This window comes from Anser cygnoides, chromosome 5, assembly GCF_040182565.1.
Source record: "Anser cygnoides isolate HZ-2024a breed goose chromosome 5, Taihu_goose_T2T_genome, whole genome shotgun sequence".
NCBI classification, from domain to species: domain Eukaryota; kingdom Metazoa; phylum Chordata; class Aves; order Anseriformes; family Anatidae; genus Anser; species Anser cygnoides.
This window is the reverse complement of record NC_089877.1, coordinates 42,374,906-42,392,646: the sequence shown is the minus strand read 5'-3', so window position 1 is coordinate 42,392,646 and position 17,741 is coordinate 42,374,906. Positions and strand designations below refer to the sequence as shown.

Here is a 17,741-nt window from a genome sequence, read left to right as displayed (position 1 = left end):
CTTCACCACCACCCTGGAGAGCAGGGGGCTTCAGTGTCTCCCTCGCTCTCACACAGGGTACCAGGGCTGAAGGCACCCACAGGTGGGACAGTGACGAGCCAGGGGTGGGCAGGTTTCAGAGCTTTCTCTGCTGCCTGTGGGGATGGTAAACTGAGCCGAGATTTATGGGCATCGTGTGGGTGGGCTTGAAGTCAGGTGCCTTGTATGGTGTGGTTTCCCCCCTCCTCCCTGAGTCCTAACAGAGCTGTCTTCCTTGTCAGCATGCTTGTGAGCTAATTGATAATAGGCTTCAGTGCTCTCTAAGCAGTGCCCCCCCTGTGCTCCGGGGCCTGGAGCCTGAGCCATGAATCCCGTCTGCCTGCTGAGGAACCTGCTCCGAGTCCAAGAAAGGGGAAGTTTCTGGTCTGCGGTCAATTTGCTGCTTTCCAAGGCTGGCTGCTTTCCTCTCCCCCTGTAGACACAGACACTGGTGTGGAGGCTGCCCATTCTTCTGTGATGCTTTAGTGGAAAATCGGCAACCGCAGAGCATTACAAAGGGGGAAGTGAATCACTGCCTTTGGTCCCTGTGGCCTCAAGCGGCAAGGGCGTCTGGCCAAGGGGACAGGCGAACGGACAAGACAGATACCAAGCATGTTGTTTGGTGTTTCGAGAGCAGGGGAGAGCCCTCCTGTTGTCCTGGCAGGTTATCAGGGGCTGAGCATGACTCAGCCCCCGTCCTGGCTGCGAGCTCTCCTCTTGGAGCAGCCGGTGCAGGCTAAGGCTGGAGGAGCTGGGGTGGTTCCCCGCTGCGAGGAGCCTCGCTCCGCAGCCCCGGGGCCTCTCTGTGGGGTGCCCCGAAGCCAGTGGTCCCCTGCTGCTTGGGTCCAGCCAGGAAGGCCCCCCTGCCCTTCCCTGCTCCCTGGGCAAGAAGCAGCAGCCGCCCTGGGAAGGGTTGGCCAACAGGAAGCAGGTGGCAGCAGCCGCTTCCCAGAGGACGGGGCAGTGGGCTGGTGATGGACAGATGGAGCTGCTTGGACTCGGGTCTGGAGATGGGGCTTTCCCAGCTCTTGGGAGATGGATCCTTCTCTGAGGGCCTCGTGTCTTCACTTCTGTTTTGGCCAGCCCTGTCCCGCTCCCTGCTGCTGTCCTCCTGGGAAACACCCATTGCTCCGCAGCAAAAAGTGGTCTCTGCGTGAGCTCTCTGATGCTCGGCAGGGTGCAGATCTTTTTCCAGCTGAAGGAGTGATTTTCCAGCCCTGGTCCACATCTGAGGTTAGCACCCCCTGCCCACTGCCCACACCATCCAGGATTCACTCTCTGCAGTGCCCACGCTGCTGTGGTCAGCGAGGCTTTGGGTGGGGAGAGGGCAAGGCAGCCCGGATGAAAGAAGAGCAATACTCCTGTGGCACTTGGCTCTGCATTTCCTTTATGCAAGATGCGAAGTACACCACTTCCAAGCTCGCTAGCGATCTGGCCAAAACCAACATCTGAACAAAGAGCAGCCGATAGAAGCGAAATCCAGGAAAGACTGAGGTGTTGCTGGTGGGGAGAGGGAAGTGCTTTGAAGAATTCGCCACCTTTGCCTCCAGCCCCAAAGAGGATAGCTGCCCTTGGGTCACAGAGAGGAGCCGCAGCTGTACGTCCACCTGGACTCCTCATGGCTTTTGTTTACCCACATCAAGTGTGATCATCAGAAGTGACCGGAGCGTTTGTCAAAATGCTTTCTATATACAGTGGGTTAGGAAAACAGTTTTGCTTTTTGGACCCCGAGGTCGTGGTGATTTTGACTTGGTCGTTGTGATCCTGTGTGCCTGGTCTTGAAATTACAGGCTTTTAAAGAAAAATGTGGTTGGTTCGGAAAACAGCAGTCGTCATGCTCATCAGTGTTGTTACCAGCAGCCTGCCAGCTCAGCCTTCTGCTCTGTCCTCCGTGGGGTGAGAGGTACCAGGGAGCAGGCACCTTGCAGGTGCATCTGGGACTGGGCAGGGGAGCTGTCGTGTCAGGGAATGCATTTTTGCACTTACTCTGGCCTGCTGTTTCTAAAATAAATACAGAGCAGAATGTAACCAGTAACAAAGACTTTTTAAAATAGGTTATCTTAACACAGATGCTATTGTCTTCCCAGGGAGGAAAGGAGAGGCAGAAGAAAGGTGCATGTGGTAGGTGTGCAGTTCCTTTGCTGAACGTCCTGCAGGTGTCATTTGGATGTGTTGCATGAGGACATAAGGAACCAGAACTACCTGGGTTCTCCTGAATGCTGGCAAGTGTCCTCTGGCCCTCGTCCTGCACCTCAGAAGAGGGCAGCTACACGTGCTTGTTGGGTGGGTTTGAGCTGTTTCAGATGCGGGTCAGTCTGTCTGCACAGCTCCCTCCTGTCCTGCACCTCTGGTAATTTTGAATGAGATTTCCCACGTGCCAGTGGCTGAGGTCTCTCAGCCAGTGGCCTCGCAGCGCTCAGCCTGGTGAGACCAGCAGGAGGACAGGCATCCCTGCTCTTTGAGGGGCAGTACCGCTTCCTCTGCCTTCTCTTCTGGAGCCGTGCTTCCCCCCCGGGCACTGCTGATGTTAGCGGGACGCAGCAGGGTGGGTGTCCTGGGGCAGCACAGGAGAGGTGTCCCAGGAGCCTGCACGCTGTCCCTGCCCCACAGGCTGTGCCTGACACGGAGAGAGCTGTCAGCAGCTCTGACGGATGAAGAGCAGGGAAACCAGCTGCTTGGCAGGCAGTTGCCTATAAAGGAAGAGACCACTGCCTCTCTGCAGAGGCTCCATGCGGCAGAGATCTGTGCTGGCCTTGTGCCTGGCTGGAAGCGTGGAAGTGAGTAATGCCGCGCTGGGGGAGGCTGTGAGATTGAATGAATGTGAAGCCTTGGGACTTTAAGTGCCCCAGAGCACAGTTCTCGAGGTCTCAACCTCTTCTTCCTCTTCAGTGCCCCTTCCCGGAGCAGGTGCATGGTGAGAGGTAGCACGAATCCCCCCTCTGCTGGGAATCCCTATGGTGATCTGGAGCCGCCCCGTCTGTTCCCTGTCCTCTCTGTTCCCCCAAGGACAGCCACTCAGGGGAGAGAATTTGTGGCACTGAAGATCTCTGGGAACTGGGAACTGAACTGGAACCGAAGTCTCTGGAACAGAGACTTCGAGCTCTGGACACATATAAAGATCCACCAAATGGTTAGGGGTTGCTAATGCCAGGTCTGTGCCGACATGGGGAGCTCAGGGCCCATTCTCTGAAACCCTCCAAGCGAGCCAGTCCCCCTCTGCCCAGCATGGACTGACTTTGACAATTTGGAGGGGAAAATCTCTGTTTTATATTCCCTGACCTTGAGCCAGCTGCTTGGCATGACTTAGGGATGGATTGGATCTGACAAACTGGGATGGAAAGACACCCTTTGCCATTGATTTCTGTGGCCTGGGGTAGGAGGGTGTTACTCAACCCAGTGTACAAATCCCAGAGCTCATCTGCCTAGAATGGAACCAAATAAACAAATTAATTCAAAGCAAATCTGCCTCTCCCCGCTGCGACACACACTGGAATAGTTTGCCAACAGGATCCCACTAGGATGGCTTTTCCTCTAGTGTGGTGAGGCTTGGAGTAATGTTCCTCCTCCAGTTTTCCTTTATGAGGCTGGCACTGCCTGCCTGCAGTGAGCCCATATAATCCACTTTTCTTCATAACTGAGACACTAATGATTACTTTTTGGATAGCTCTTCATATGTTTGCTGCTTTTCCCCTACAAAATCCGATGATCCTGGGAGTCATCGGAGTTGTCCCCAGAGCTGAGGGATGGAATTCCTTTATGCAGGCTAAGGGCTGTGCCCAACCAAGCCCTTCTGCTTGCACATAGCATGCTCCCTTCCTCAAGGATAACCACGGTGTGAGTATTTTCAAGCACCAGAACTGATATCTCTTTGCCTTATGCCACTGGCCACCCTTACTCATCAAAACTCAGGGTTCAAGTTGCCCTAGGGTGATCAGCACCAGGACAGTAAGCATTGTTGGGCTGGGGAACTCTTGCCTTTTCCCTTTTGGGTGCTTCTACCTATACAATGCAAAGTCCTGGAGTCCCCATATTCACCCACAGGTCTATGCTTGGGATCTCTCAGCAGAAATCAGAGAACGTGTTCCTCAGCTTCCAGAGCTTGGTAGGGCTCATTTAGCCTCCCTAGAGCTCTGTATGGCTTTTCCTTCTTTCCAAACAAAGGAAGTGGTAGCACACCAGGTAGCAAACGGAAAAGGTAACAGGAACCAGAAGTTTCCTTGTTGGCAGCAGGGCTGGATTAGTAGCTTAGAAATGTGTGGGCAGGTCATGTCGTGGCCCTCGTGGAAGTCGGGGGTAGGTGGTACCCTGCAGAATATCAGGAGAGCTTCTGGAAGAGGTTGGTAGGGACTGATGTGGTGTTCAAATAATGTTCACTTCTCTGCAACTATTCTGGTTATTCTTACTGATCACTGAAAAAATAAGCACTATTTGCTGCACTCATCTCAGTTCCAATCTTGATTTTAACAACAACAGATATTTTTATCAGTAGGTAACATCCCTGATGAATTTTATTACCCATCCCTGCTCATTGACCAGTGCTATTTGCTCTGCCTCCATCCCTGCATGACCTTTAGCAAGACTCCGCTCTGAACAGCATATAAACCTTCAGTCTGCAACGCTGCAGCGCAGGAAGCGTGGGTCACCTGTGCTGCTCCCTCCTCAGGACTCCTGTGCCTGCCTCCTTACGGCAGCTCAGCTGCTTCACCTTCCAGGCTTTCCTGCATTACAAACAAATAGGCTGCAGGTATCCAGTCTGGGGGCTTCTGTCAAGGCCAGAAACAATCAATGGATCAATAAATAAACTGAAAGACCCTCTGTGATAGCACAGATTACTCATCTCCATTCCATTATATCTGCGGTGTTCCACTGATATGTCCCAGAAGTACTCTTTCCTCTCCTGAAGCCATGCTATCAGGAGCCCACTGCTTTGGTGTCTTTTGGCAGAAGGAGGGCAGCTAGACTGATGCACGTGGGTGTGGGCGTGATTTCTAGCAGGGAATAGTTTGGCTTTGGTTTGCAGATGTCGTTTCATGTTTTGCCTTTTTTTGTTTGTTAGATTACAAGGCTCTTTACACCTGGCAGTTTGTTCCTGTGGAGAAGCCTGTGCCCTGTAATCAGAGCACCTCTTCATCTTCTTTTTGGTAAATTGAAGAGATTGACAACTTTAGGTTTCTTAAATAATGGCATTTTCACCAGCCCTCAAATTATTTTTGTCATGTTTTTTCCTGTACCCTCCCTGGTTTTTCAGCATCCCTCAGAACGTGTGACATATTTCACGTCAGAACTAGATGTGATATTTTAGCATATACGCTCCCTACTGCGATGAGGATGTGCAGAGAGGTAAAACACCTCCCTGTTCCTGCAGTGTTTTACTACCCTGATGTCAGGGTATCGAGCTGACAGCTCGTATTTAATTGCTTGTCATTACCCCTGAAATCTTTTCAGAATTGCTGGTTTCCAGGATAGTCTCCTATCTGCAGCTGCTGCCTGCATTCCTTCTTTCTAGAAGTGTAATTCTGCATTTGGCTGTATTAAAATCCCATATTGCTTGGATGGATTTGCCCTACAAAGTGATCCAAACCGCTCTGTATGATTGCTCTGTTCTCATCACGATACACCACATTGCAAATTTGTGTGTCAGCAGCACACATTATCAATGTCGATCGCATGTTTATTTCGAAATAAAAATATTTATTTCCAGATGAAATTGTAGAGTCCTGCCAGACCTCGTACTGATCACTCTGGAACCCATCTAATTCGCTCCCCTGTGACAATTGCTTCTTGTGTCCTGTCACATCGCCAGTTTGTTATTCATTTCACATGTGCTTGATTGACACTGTACTGCTGTGTTTATTTTTTTATCGGAGTAGCAAGGCCTCCAAGCCTGTCGTGTGTGTGTTTGTAATTCTATCAAATGATGAAAATGGACTCATTTGAGAAGAACAGTTCTCCATAGACCTTGTTGACTTGATCTCATTTATGTATTCCTTTCCTTTAGTTCCTAATTAATCGACCTGTGCGTCATCTTTTCCATTATGTTGCTCAGGGTTGATTTCTGGCTCCCTGGCCAGCAGTTACCTTGCGTATCACGCTTGACCTGTTCAAATACCAGCACACTGTTAGCTGCCTTTCCATCTCCCCAAATCCTACCATTATGCCAAGACAACCAAGCCAGGAATATCAGTGAGCCAGAGCTGCTGTCAGCCAGCTCTCGTTGGATTATCTACTATTGATTTTAGAAACCCGTGTTCCCAGCAGACACTGTAACACCTCCTGTGTGCTGACTGTGACAGGGAAAATGGCAAAAAAAACATAAAATGTGATGGACGTCTTCATGCACTTCAGTGGGAAAGGGCGAGCCTCTTCAGTCAGAGCCGTTCAGTCAGAGGTGGAGGTGTTGGGGTGGACAGGGTAAGACAAAGACCTGTTGGTGCTTAAGATTGATTTCGATGGAATCTGAGGCTGGGATGTTGAAAGGAACTCGGGGCGTGCGGGCAGCCAACTTATTTCGGACCCTGGTGTGCTGAGGTCTTTTACTTTGCAGGTGGTGCAGACAAGAGCGAGGGAGATGTTTGCTGACAAGCACCGAGCACCCACCTGGGGCTTAGCACAAGGGAGTGGGAGCGATTGCAACAGGGATGTGCTGTTGTGCTGGGTTAAATGCAACGAGCTCTGCGTAGCGCTCTCTGTCTCCTTGTCACAGCTTGTAAGAAGTGTCACCTTATCAGCTAGGAGGCTTTGCCATGCTTGGTCCCCAGAAAACACCAAAAGCCATACATGAAATGACTGCAGAAAGTTGTACCTACACTCAGTTCTTGGTCATTTTCTCTTGTTTGTGACTCTCGTGGGCCAAGTTTTGTTGATTTGCTTGGCCTGGCTTTGCTTCTGGCTGCCTTTGTGTTCCTTTCAGTGCTCGGCTGGGTCTGGGAACACAAGGCCAGAGGAAGCTCCCCACCGTAGGAACGAGCAGGTCCGAAGCTGCCTGTGTTTGCTGGGGGGCTGTGGTGGGGCAAGGAGCAGCGATGGCAGGCAGGGGTTCTGCAAGGCAGCCGCGTGTCCTGTGCTGTGGCTGCCCTGTGTGATCCCATGGGGAAGGGTACCTTGGTGAGCACTGGACCTTGGTGGCTGCAGTGCTGAGGTCAGTTCATCACCAGGGGCGGTGGTGGCTCAGAGTGGCACTGGGGATGTCCACAGGCGCAGTTACGCGTGAGGAATATCCGCTCCTTTTTTCTCTCCCGCAGGACTCAGAGCAGAATCGGCTCTCCTGTCTCCCCGCAGCACACGGGGCCCTCGCGGACTGTCCGGCGGTACCCAGCCAGCCATGGCCAGCTCACATCTAATGCGCTCCCCAACGGGCACGGGCACGAGCAGAGCAGCTCTGGGCCCCACGCGGTTTCCCAGGAGCACACGTTGGCTGCAAGGGGTAAGGCCTGCAGGGCTGTCACTCTGTTGGGGCTTCTTCTTGTGTCCTGGGGTCCCGGGGTGTCACGGGAGGTCCCAGACATCCCTGTAGTACCTTGGAGGTGGGGAGGGCAGGAGAAGAGAGCTCAGCTCCAAGGGGGAGAAGGGAGCAGAATGGAGAAAAGCTGAGGACTGAGAAAAGAGCGGTGAGAATGGTGATGCTGCTGAGCTTGGTGAAGAAGGAGACCCCACTGAAGGGGAGGAAAATGCTGGCAGCTGGGGAGATGTGACAGATGCCTCCCGGGGCTGTTGAACATCACCCCAGCGTGCTGCCCTGAAGCAGGGATTGCCTCAGCCTGTAGGAATGGTGCCTCCCAGCTTCTCTCTCTGTTAGAGCAGCCCTGGAGGTCAGATTGTGTAACCGGCACCTAGTTCTTCCCTTTGGCTGCCCCCTTTGTGCCTTCTGACATGAGCAGGGATCAGGCCAGGCTGCCTGCGGTTCCAAGGCAGAGCCGCAGCAGCTCCCCAGCTAGGACAGATGCAAGTTGTCTTCTGCAGCTTGGCTGCCCCTGAAGCCATGGCTCCCCAAGGAAGCTCCAAGGCACCGTGTAGCAGCTCAGCCCTTACAAGCAGGGCTGTGAGCCTGACTGAAGTTGTGATCTGAAATTAGGGATTGAAATGGGAAGAGTGGGGGGTGAGCACGGCAAGGGGGGACCCACAAAACTGCTGTCTTGCTGGGCAGGGATGGAGGGCTCTGGTGTCAAGCCAGCTAGTTCGTGGTTGCACAACATTTCTGCCTGTTGTTCATTTTCCACAAGCCTCCAAGAGCTGTCAGTGCGATTCTCCCCTGTACCTAATGTGACGATGGCAAGGGACCAGGAGGGGAGTGCAGGTAACCGCAGGAGGTCAGCAGACACTCGCAGGGAGACATGGATATACTCAAAACCTCATGCTGTCCTTGACGGACACCAGTGTGGTTATTTGTGTGGGAAGCTTGTCAGTGGCTTAAGGGCAGCCAGGCTTCATGCTACTGAAATGGTTTGAGAAGGAATGTTGCTTAAAACAGAAAAAAAAAACCAAAAACCTCAGTTAGTGGGTCCGTGGCCCTTGGCAGGGAGTTATGCCCCTGGAACTAGACAGGCAGAGCATGCTGCTGGAGATTTTTCCTGTGTTGACAAACCCTTACTGATGCTGGAGCCGAGGACAGGCTGGAGCGAGCAGGGGGCAAGCCCTTGCTCTGGGAATGCATTGGAGTTCGAGATGCAGATTAAGCGCCCCCTGGTCTGGAGATGCTTCTTCCACTTAGCACTGTCCTTCTCCTCCATAGGGGCCAACCTGACAGAGAAGATTAGGAAGATCAAAATCGTCTTCACGCCCACCATCTGCAAGCAGACGTGCCGGAGCGGGCGCTGCTACAACAGCTGTGAGAAGGGAGACACCACCACTCTGTACAGCCAAGGGGGGCACGACCACGATCCCAAGTCTGGCTTCCGCATCTGTGAGCACCCCAAGGCCCCCAGCCCGCCTTTGTGCCTGCTCCCCCTCTCTCCTCCTTCTGCCTTTCCTGCCTCTACAGACGGAGGGCTTGGGCTGGTTGGAGGTGGGAGGAGATGGCCTCTCCCAGTGCAGAAAGATGTCTCCTGGAGTCCTTGGGGCTTACTCCATCTCTGTCTCTGGGGGAAGAAGACAGACCTTGCCTCATTGCTCTCTTTCCTGGGCAAGCAAATTCTGTTTCCATCCCGCCCCAGGTAGGGGGGACGCATGCACTCGAGTCAGGCCTGCAGCCAAGCCTCGCCGCCCCCTCCTTCTCCGAGCCAGCTCACTGCTTTCATTGGCATCCAGTCCTGGGGCTGACTTTCATCACCTAATTTCCTCCTGTTCTCTCCTTTCACTCACGTGGCAGCCAGGAGAGCTGGCTGCAGGTTGCAAGCTGCTCCTATAGACAGGGCTGCAGAAAGCTCTGCTTGCCTTTGAGAGCTGCTGGGATTGCTCGGCAGGTCGCTGGGATACCCGGCTGTGGGGTGGGCACATCGTCCTGCAGCCAGCTGTGGGAGCAGCCAGCGGGACCTGGTGGGACTGGTCCTCTGGAAGCCTCTGTGACTCTCAGGTTCCTCCAACACTGAGAGAGTGCAAAGTCTGGCAGTTGTGGACAACGAGTGTTTTGGGGTTCCTGGTAATTTATGCCTGGATCCCAGTCCAAAGAGCGTCTGTTCCCTGCAGAACTGTCTGCTGGGCTTGATCAAATGAGGTCCCAGCAGGGTGGGAGCCCGTCCCCTGGGGTGAACATCACAAGCCGTGCTGGGATGTGCAATAGCAGTGTCTCATCTCACGCTGAAATGAGTCAGGATGATCCGCTGGGAAATCCCATGCCTTGCCCAAGTGCTGCTCACACGGAGAGGGTTGCTCCAGCCATCTGATGAGGCCAGAAAGACGTGACTTCAGTTTCATCAGCGGATGCTTTTTCCGAGCAGACGAATTGCTCCCAGTTCTGTCCCACTCCACGCTTCCCCCACCCCAGCTGCTGGCAGGGCCAGGGCTGGCCGGGAGAGAGGCCCTGCACGTGGCTCCCTGCCTGTTCTCTCCTCTGCCTCTCCCGTCCCTGCTCAGCTCCCTCCCGGGCTGGGAGGCAAAGCCCTGCCAAGTGGGGAGGGGGCTCGCGATCCCCCGATGCAGAAGAGCAGGAATTGTGCTGACTTGGCTGCCTGCGGCTGCCACAGACCCTGCCCCGCTCCGAGGGGTCCTGCTGGGCCAGCACCACCACCTCGGCCCCACAGCGCAGACGCCCCACGCTGGCCGCGGCCCCATGCGAGGGCTCTTCACCAAGTTATGGCCCCAGCTCTGCGTGGGGCTCAGGGCAGGTCCCGGATTCCCCACGTGCTGGGTAGTGGGGTGCAGGGGGGACGGGGCTGCGCGATGGGTAGGCCCCTGGGGCACCACGGGGCTTGCACCAGCTCCTCAGCTAGAGGCAGCGGCTCGGTGTCACCACTGAGCTGGTGTCCCTTTGCCTTGCAGACTTCTGCCAGATCCCCTGCCTAAACGGAGGCCGCTGCGTGGGCCGGGACGAGTGCTGGTGCCCCTCCAACTCCACGGGGAAGTTTTGCCACCTGCCGGCCCCCTCTCTGGAAAAGAAGCAAGGAGGGAGAGCGCCGAACGCGCCGTCCGGCGGCTCCATGAAGCATTCCACCTACACCCTGCCCTTGTCCAACCAGCTGGGTGAGTGCGGCCGGGGGCTCCAGAGCCCTGGTTCCTCTGCCCGCTGAGGCACCCGGCTTGGGGAAGGGCCCTTGGGCCAACGCTTGGGCTCGTGAAACTGTGGCCTGGGGACTGAGCTGTGGCCAGGAGACCAAAGGGAGACCGAGGCAGTGGGTGTGGGAAACGGGGTGTAGGAGAAGTGCTGTGGGGAGGAAAGGGGAGCAAGAGGTAGATGGGGCTAGCTCCGGCACAGGTGAGAGGGGTGGGTGTCGAGTCAGATTTCCTGAATTTTGTACTAGAATTAGATTTAAAAACCCATCCTCACCACCATTTCCCATGCTGGTGGCTCCCTTATGACGCTAGTTTCCTCTGCCAGAAGGCCAGGTCTCCCTGATATTTCTGCACCTTCCTCCACGGCAGCTCCTCAGATCGTCAGGGCAGCCATTCGCAGCTCCATGGAAGCCACTGTCTCGTTATATTTGCATTTTTTGGCTAGGTTATTAGAAAAGTGGTTCTCCTAGCTTCTGAAGGGCTCAGGTTGCTGGAGAACACTTCTGGTAGCTTTGTACTGTCTTCGGGACAAAACACAGAAGCAGAGAACCCCGGTGGGGTCAGCAGACATCTCCTCTCTTGTAACTTTGGTGTTGGACAAGATGCTCTTCAGGCGCCCGACGGCTGCCAGATTGTCACGACTGTGCTATAAACTTGCCTTCCAGCTTCCCTGAACCCTTCCCTGGTGAACGTCCACATCAACCACCCTCCGGAAGCCACCGTGCAGATCCACCAGGTGGCCAGGGTGCGGGGCGACTCGGAGGTGTCGGAGGAGAACAGCGTGGAGGCGGTGCTGGTGCCTCAGCTGCCCGCCGTGCCCTGGCACACCTACACCAACGGCAACGGCAACAGCATTGCCAGCGAGGGGGGCCGGCAGCAGAGACCCCCAGGGCTGCTGGGGAGGTGCTTTCGGGAGGCTCTCCATGGGCAGGTAAAGGGTCACCCACCGGGTTTTGGAGTATATACGGAGATATTTCTTGTTCTGCGTGTGGTGTGTTTGCTATGGGGCAGGAATGGTAGACTTCCATCACGTGAAGCTGTTCTGTGTGGACAACACCCAAGTCCTACGGGCATGGGCAGCGATGTGTTACGTGGGAAGAATGCACTGTATGTATTAGTTGGGAAGAAAATCCCTTCTTTTGGCCCAAGAGGGAGGCCATGCTGTGTTGCCCCGAGCAGGCTGTGCCCCGGGGCAGCGTAGCCCAGACTTGATAGCTTTCACACACAGTCTCGTTTAAAAAAGGGTGCCCTATTTATAGCAACATTTACAGCCACGCTCTGTGATTATTGTAGGAAACGTATAAAACATAGGAAAATTCCTTTCCCTCTCAGACGATAAATGAAAGTCTGATTTCCATGGAACGTCGCCTTCCTGGGCAGCTCGGTCAGGGCTTGGGAAGCAAACGCACGTGAGGGGCTTTCTCACCCCCGTCCCGCAGTCATCATAATTTCTTATTTTGTCTCTCCCCATATGTTTCTCTTGCGTCACTGGAAAAGTATTGGAGGTTTTTTTGGCACCCACAGGAACACCTGTGAGTTCCCTGGAGCAGCTCGCTCTCAGCGAGACCCCAGCGGGGCAGCCTGGGACTCTGCCTCCTCTCCCTGCTCAGCCCTTTCCCAGGGCTCCTGTCCCATCCTTTAGTTTTTCCCATCCAAGACAGCCCTAACTGGATTCCCTAAATAAATAAATAATGAGATCAGACCCCAGGCATCTCAGAAGGGGGCTGAAAAAGTCCTGTTCCTCTGCGGGCAGACAATGGCACTCTTACCCCTGGAGCAGGCTTGCCTTCCCGGTGGCCAGCTCAGGGATGCTCTCAGGAGCGCTGCAGCTTCCTCCAGCAGCTCCAGAGTGGGAGAAGCTCTCGGAAGAGGCGAGGGGGAGGCAGAGGTGCCCCAGCCACGCTCACACCTTGCTTGGCTGCAGCGGGGCTGGTCTGCGGAGCCCGGCGGGGTGCGCTCGCCTCTCCCGGCTCAGCCTGCAGCCCAGCTGATGGGAATGCAAGCGCCGGGCACGCCGCCATCCGCACGTGGACGGGGGCCAGACCTGGCCTGTGGGCTGCGGCGGCTCAGCTCTGATGGGGAAGCCTGTAATCCAGAGGGCCTTGCCGGGGGGTTGGGGGGGGGGGGGGGAAAGAGACTCATTAAGCAAAGGAAAGTGCCTGACCGCCAGCTCCCTGCAGGGCTGGAGTGGTGCACCCATTTTGCTGGCTAATGGGCCAGGCGTGGGGCTGAGCTGAGGGCTTTGCCGGGTGATATCATCTCTGGTGCGTGTTCTGCTCCATTGGACGTCCCCTTCCTCTCCGAGGGGTGCAGGAGAGGGAGCCGTGTGTTTTTCTGTCTGCAGAACTGTTTACTGTCTTAAACTGCATCCCCGGCCCTGCAGGGAGCTGTGCTGCAAGCACGGTGCCAGCGTCTGACCCCGAGCCTTGTCCCTCCTTGCGAGCCAGGCGGGACGGACGCTTGGTCCCAGCCCCAGCCTGGAGGGAGACGCCTGACCTCCTGCTCCTCTCTCTGCAGTGCACCAACCCCCTGCCGGGGCTGACCAGGCTGGAGGACTGCTGCGGCAGCGTGGGGCTCTTCTGGGGGGTGGACAGGTGCCTGGCCTGCCCCCCGCGGCCAGGTAAGCACCGCTGCCAGGGCACGGATGGCTGCCTGGCCACGGGGAGCTGCGGTCTGCGTGGGTGCTGGCTCCACACGTGGCACGCTGCTTCCGCGACAGCCCTGTGCTGCCAGGGGTCTCTCCATGCCAGACCCATTCGGGGGGGGAGAAACGGGAAAACAACGGCCGTGGTTTCAGGAGGTGCAGTCCCATATTAGCGGAGGAGGCTGCAGACTCGGCCCTATAGAGTTACGGGCTTGCTCTCAGCCCGACACGGGCTTGGCAGGGGCTCTGGAAATAACACTACATCAAACAATTGGCAGGAGCACACCCGCTGTCCGTTCCAGGGGCACAGGCATCCAGCGCTGCTGCGCCGGTGCTGGGGAGCTGGACGGGCCCACCTGGCCCCGGCGGGGATTCCTCGCACGCCCGGCAGCGTGTGTGTGTGTGTTGGGGGGGGTGTGCCATCTCAGCTGGGGTGGGGGGCTCAGCCCATCGTGTATCACCCCCCCACGCCTTGCAGGGGAAAATGGAGAGGCTGTGCTGAAGGGCTCCTGACTGAGGGGCAGCCCCCCATAGGAGATGTCCACCTTACACGTGGCCGTGCTGCCCATCTTCGCTGCCCATGGTGCTGCCAGCATGGCATGCATGGACGTGGGGGCTCAGGGCCGGGAGATGAGATGGGATGGGATGAAATGGGGTGGGGTGAGAGCAACCAGCTCTAGCCTCTGGTGCTGGCTGGATCCAGAGCAGGGCAAGGTGCTGGCCTGTGCCAGCGCTGCAGGGTGGTACAGGGAGGCTGCAGCTCAGCTCAGGCAGGCAGGGAGCTGCTCATTTCTTTCCTGCCTGCTGCCCTCCTTCACTGCCTGGTTGCTCATTCGCATCTTTACCGCTGGCTCAGACCCAGCAGTGGTCTGACCACAGAACAGAGGTGTCCAAGGCAGGAGGTTTTGTGCCAGTGTGATATCGGTGCCTCCTAGCTCTGCCCCGGGGCTGTCTCTCACTCACACGTACACTTCCCAGAGCTGTTTGCATCTCTTTGTCCTCCCTGTGCTGCCCTCATTCAGCTCCTCCTCAGCCAGGGGGTGATGCTGTTTGGAGCCAAATTCCTTGCAATCACAGACTGGGTTGTCAGCATCCTGGAACCCAGTGCAGCTCCGAGGAGCTCTGACTGCTGCCATTTCCCTGCTCTGCCATGGCCTTGGGCCATGCTGCTGCCGGTCTGTGCTCCTCCGTGTGCCAGCCCCAAGGGAGCCCTGGGCACACCGGGGTGCAGGTGGCCACATGGCTGCTGGGGTCAGGGCAAGCTAGGAAATACCCCCAGAGATGTTTCAGCCCCTTCCTCTTCTTCCCATGGCACTCTAGCATCTTCTCTCTGAGTGTCTGACTTGCATGTCCCTCTGGTCATGGCTTTCTCCTGCCCACCTCACAGCAGTCTCCTGCTTGCTCTGTTTCCCCGTGATCCCTCCATCAGGAAGCAGGGGGCCTGCTCAGCACTTCTGTTAAGCTGCAGATGGCTTCCAAATCTCTGCACCTCCTTTCTCTTTCTCCATGCCAGGATGCTAGGTTTCTCTCAGCAGTCATGGCCGGAGCTGCAGCAGGGTCTGCTCTGCTGGACTTAGACCTTCAGGCTTCAAAATGCTTCCTTAATCACAGGCTTCCTTGAAAACAGCCATGAAATACCCCCATGCGCTCTTTGCAGTCATCCAGCAGAGGAAATGCGTTTAAGAAATGCCTCCTGACTGCCAGCAGGTCCCACTCCCCCGGCTCGGCACACGCCTGAGTCCCAGCTGCAGCTCCAGGGAGGTTGTCGCTGCTGGTCCTCATTGAGTGGACAGACACTTGTCTGGCTTTTTTTCAGATTAATTCCACGGGAATAAGAAAAATGTATCCCTGTGGGTCTGCCGTCTTCCTGTGCCACTAGAAAATCCCATCCTCAGTCCCTCTGGCTCTGGGGGATACAGTTTCCCCACGGAGACCAAATGGATCATGTTGATTTTGGCAGGAATTCAGGCTGGCTGAAGGGGCTGTTTTGGTCGTCTTTAATTGTGTGCAAGCATCTTCCTCTGTTGGCTACCTCTGACTGCCCTGTAACCAGCCCCGCATGCAGGAGACCACACAGTGCAAGCGGCGGGAGCTGTAGGGCAGGCACTGGATGAAGGCACGCTTTTCTCCAGAGGGGTGACTTTGCACACAAGAAATCTCACCCTGGGGTAGAGCCAGGGAAACACTCCTTTCTCCGTGATCTTTCTGCTTTAATGGAGCCACCGAGCGCTGTAACCCTCTGCAGGGACTCCCAGGTCTTATGCTTTTCCAGCGTGAAGGCATCACTCTGCATCGCTCCTGCTGCAGACCACGTCCCGCCCTCATGTCCCTTCTGTCTCCTGGTCTTGCTGGCTCGCATTTCACTCACTCAGAGTTGCTGGGCTGTCACTCAGTGACCTGCTGTCACGTGCGCAGAGATAACACGTCCAGTGAATGCTTCCAGCTTTCTTCTTGGCACGGCGGTCTTCGGCGAGAGCTCCGCGTTGCGCTCGTGCGTCCCGGGGAGGCATGCACCAGAGCAGACTTGACAGCTCTGGGAATTTCATTCCAGCAACCAGAGACAGAAATGGCAGAAGCGAGCTCAGTGTAAACACTTACAAATGTACAGAAGTGCAGCCAGGCAAGAGCTAGACAAATGGAGAACTTGTTTGGATTGACTGTCTGCCCGAGACACTGATTGTTAGTAGAGTCTGGATACGTCCGGATGTCTCTGTCGAGCGCAGCTTTCATGTTTGGTACATGTTTGTGTGCGGAAAGACATCAGAGAAGAGGAGGAAACCAAGGCAGGCATCTGTCCGAGTGAACCTGCCATGACCAATCCCTGCTATTCTTTGTGTTTTGCCTCGCCTCAGAAAAGCTAAGGCACTTGCATGCTCTGTCTGCACTCTGAAGGGACGGTGTTCAAAGCTGGGTTCAGATCGGAGGGAGAGGCGCGCTGTGAGCAGGCCAGGACTTTCCGCAGTGGGTGTTACCTTGCAACAGGCGGAAGATAAAGCCCAAAGAAAGCTGGTAGTGTGAAAAGGGAATCAGAGGCTGAGGAAGCTGCTGGAGACAAGACACTTGAATGTGGCGGGGAGGAAGCCCAAACACAGGCAGGACGTTTGAGCAGTGCCAGTATCAGGCACGCTGCTGGGCAGATCTGCTCCCACTTACCTACCAGACCACATACAATTTTCGGGTATATGGTGGCCTGCGGAGAACATGCTGGAGCAAGGACAAGCGATGGTCCATGAACAGTAAAACCAACAAGGTCCAGAGAGCGTTTCATCTTTTTCTGGAAGCTACAGGTCAATACAGATCCCGGGGAGGGTATGAACTGGTTTTCCTTGAGCATTCAGATACCTTGGTCCTCCTCAGGCACATGGGGACAAAGGAAACAGGTAACGCAGATTTTTTTTCTGAAGGCAAGGTGTTTGCTATGATGTAAGACCAAGTTTCTCCCATCTCAGATTTATTTTCTTTCACTTTTTAACTCCAAGACTTACCAGAGAGGCTGCTTGCTGAGGTGTGCAGCCAGAGGGTCTGAAAATCCCCGGGGTTTCCCTGGTAGAAGACACAACGCGGACAAGCAGTTGGCCAGTAGAGGAGGGGTTTGTACTTGCTGAGACAAGGCCTTCTGTGGCTTGTCCATGCCCCAGGCCCTCTTCTGTTCTACCTCCTCCCTGGCCCCGTGACCACACCGTGCTTCAGGAGAAACCCACACCAGTGATGGACACCCTCTGCCATGCAGGAGCTGCCAGTTTAGGTGGGCCTGGGGGATTTTCTGACCACGGCAATAAACCAGCATCTTCCAGGTGCTGGTTTTTCACTGCCCACTGGCCCTGATTTCACACTGCAGCACAGGCTTGCAAGCAGCCTGAGCGTGGGCTTGGCCGCGCACCACGGTGCCGGTTGTGCTCGCTGCACATCTCCCCGTGCTGCATGAAGAAACAAGTCTTTGAAGGGCTATTGTTTTGTTTTCATTCCCACTCCCCATGTTTTTTCAAGTTTTTTTGTCCTAGAGAAAAGTCTGAATTTCACTGGAAAGTTGGATCCTGTAACGTCTGGCTTGGCGTCCGCAGCACTCCCCAGGCAGACCTCCCACTGCGCGCGGGGTGGCAGCTCACCCATGGAGCCGGCTCCGCGAGCCACACGCTCCTCTGCGCCGTGCCTGCAGGCGCTGAAACAGCAGCAGGAATCCCCTTGAAAACCAACCCCCTGGTCTGCCCTTGTTGCAATCAGATCCGGGTGGATATGGAGGGAAAAAAAAAAAAAAAAAAAAAAAAGGAAATACGGGAAGGAGGCTACAGAGGGGGCTTTTTCTGCCACCGCTGCACTGTGTGCTGCAAAGTCTTATCCTGTAGAAGTGCGAAGTTTTCAGGAGAGCCCTGTTCAGTGGTGTTCCCGTTTTCCTCATCGCTCGTGCAGTATTGTGGTCTCAGCACGCAGCAGCACA

At 55.4% G+C, this 17,741-nt stretch overlaps 1 protein-coding gene across 2 annotated transcripts in view; it reads left to right on the top strand.

Annotated features, from left to right (window-relative positions):
* The window catches only part of LTBP2 (latent transforming growth factor beta binding protein 2), a 64,816-nt gene that overhangs the window by 20,423 nt on the left and 26,652 nt on the right, over nucleotides 1-17,741 (top strand). For both annotated transcript variants that reach the window (XM_066998109.1, XM_066998108.1), the window contains exons 4-8: nucleotides 7,260-7,441; nucleotides 8,747-8,917; nucleotides 10,432-10,632; nucleotides 11,328-11,593; nucleotides 13,180-13,282. In XM_066998109.1, the coding sequence (XP_066854210.1) occupies nucleotides 7,260-7,441; nucleotides 8,747-8,917; nucleotides 10,432-10,632; nucleotides 11,328-11,593; nucleotides 13,180-13,282 (923 nt within the window). The remainder of the gene's footprint in view (nucleotides 1-7,259; nucleotides 7,442-8,746; nucleotides 8,918-10,431; nucleotides 10,633-11,327; nucleotides 11,594-13,179; nucleotides 13,283-17,741) is intronic.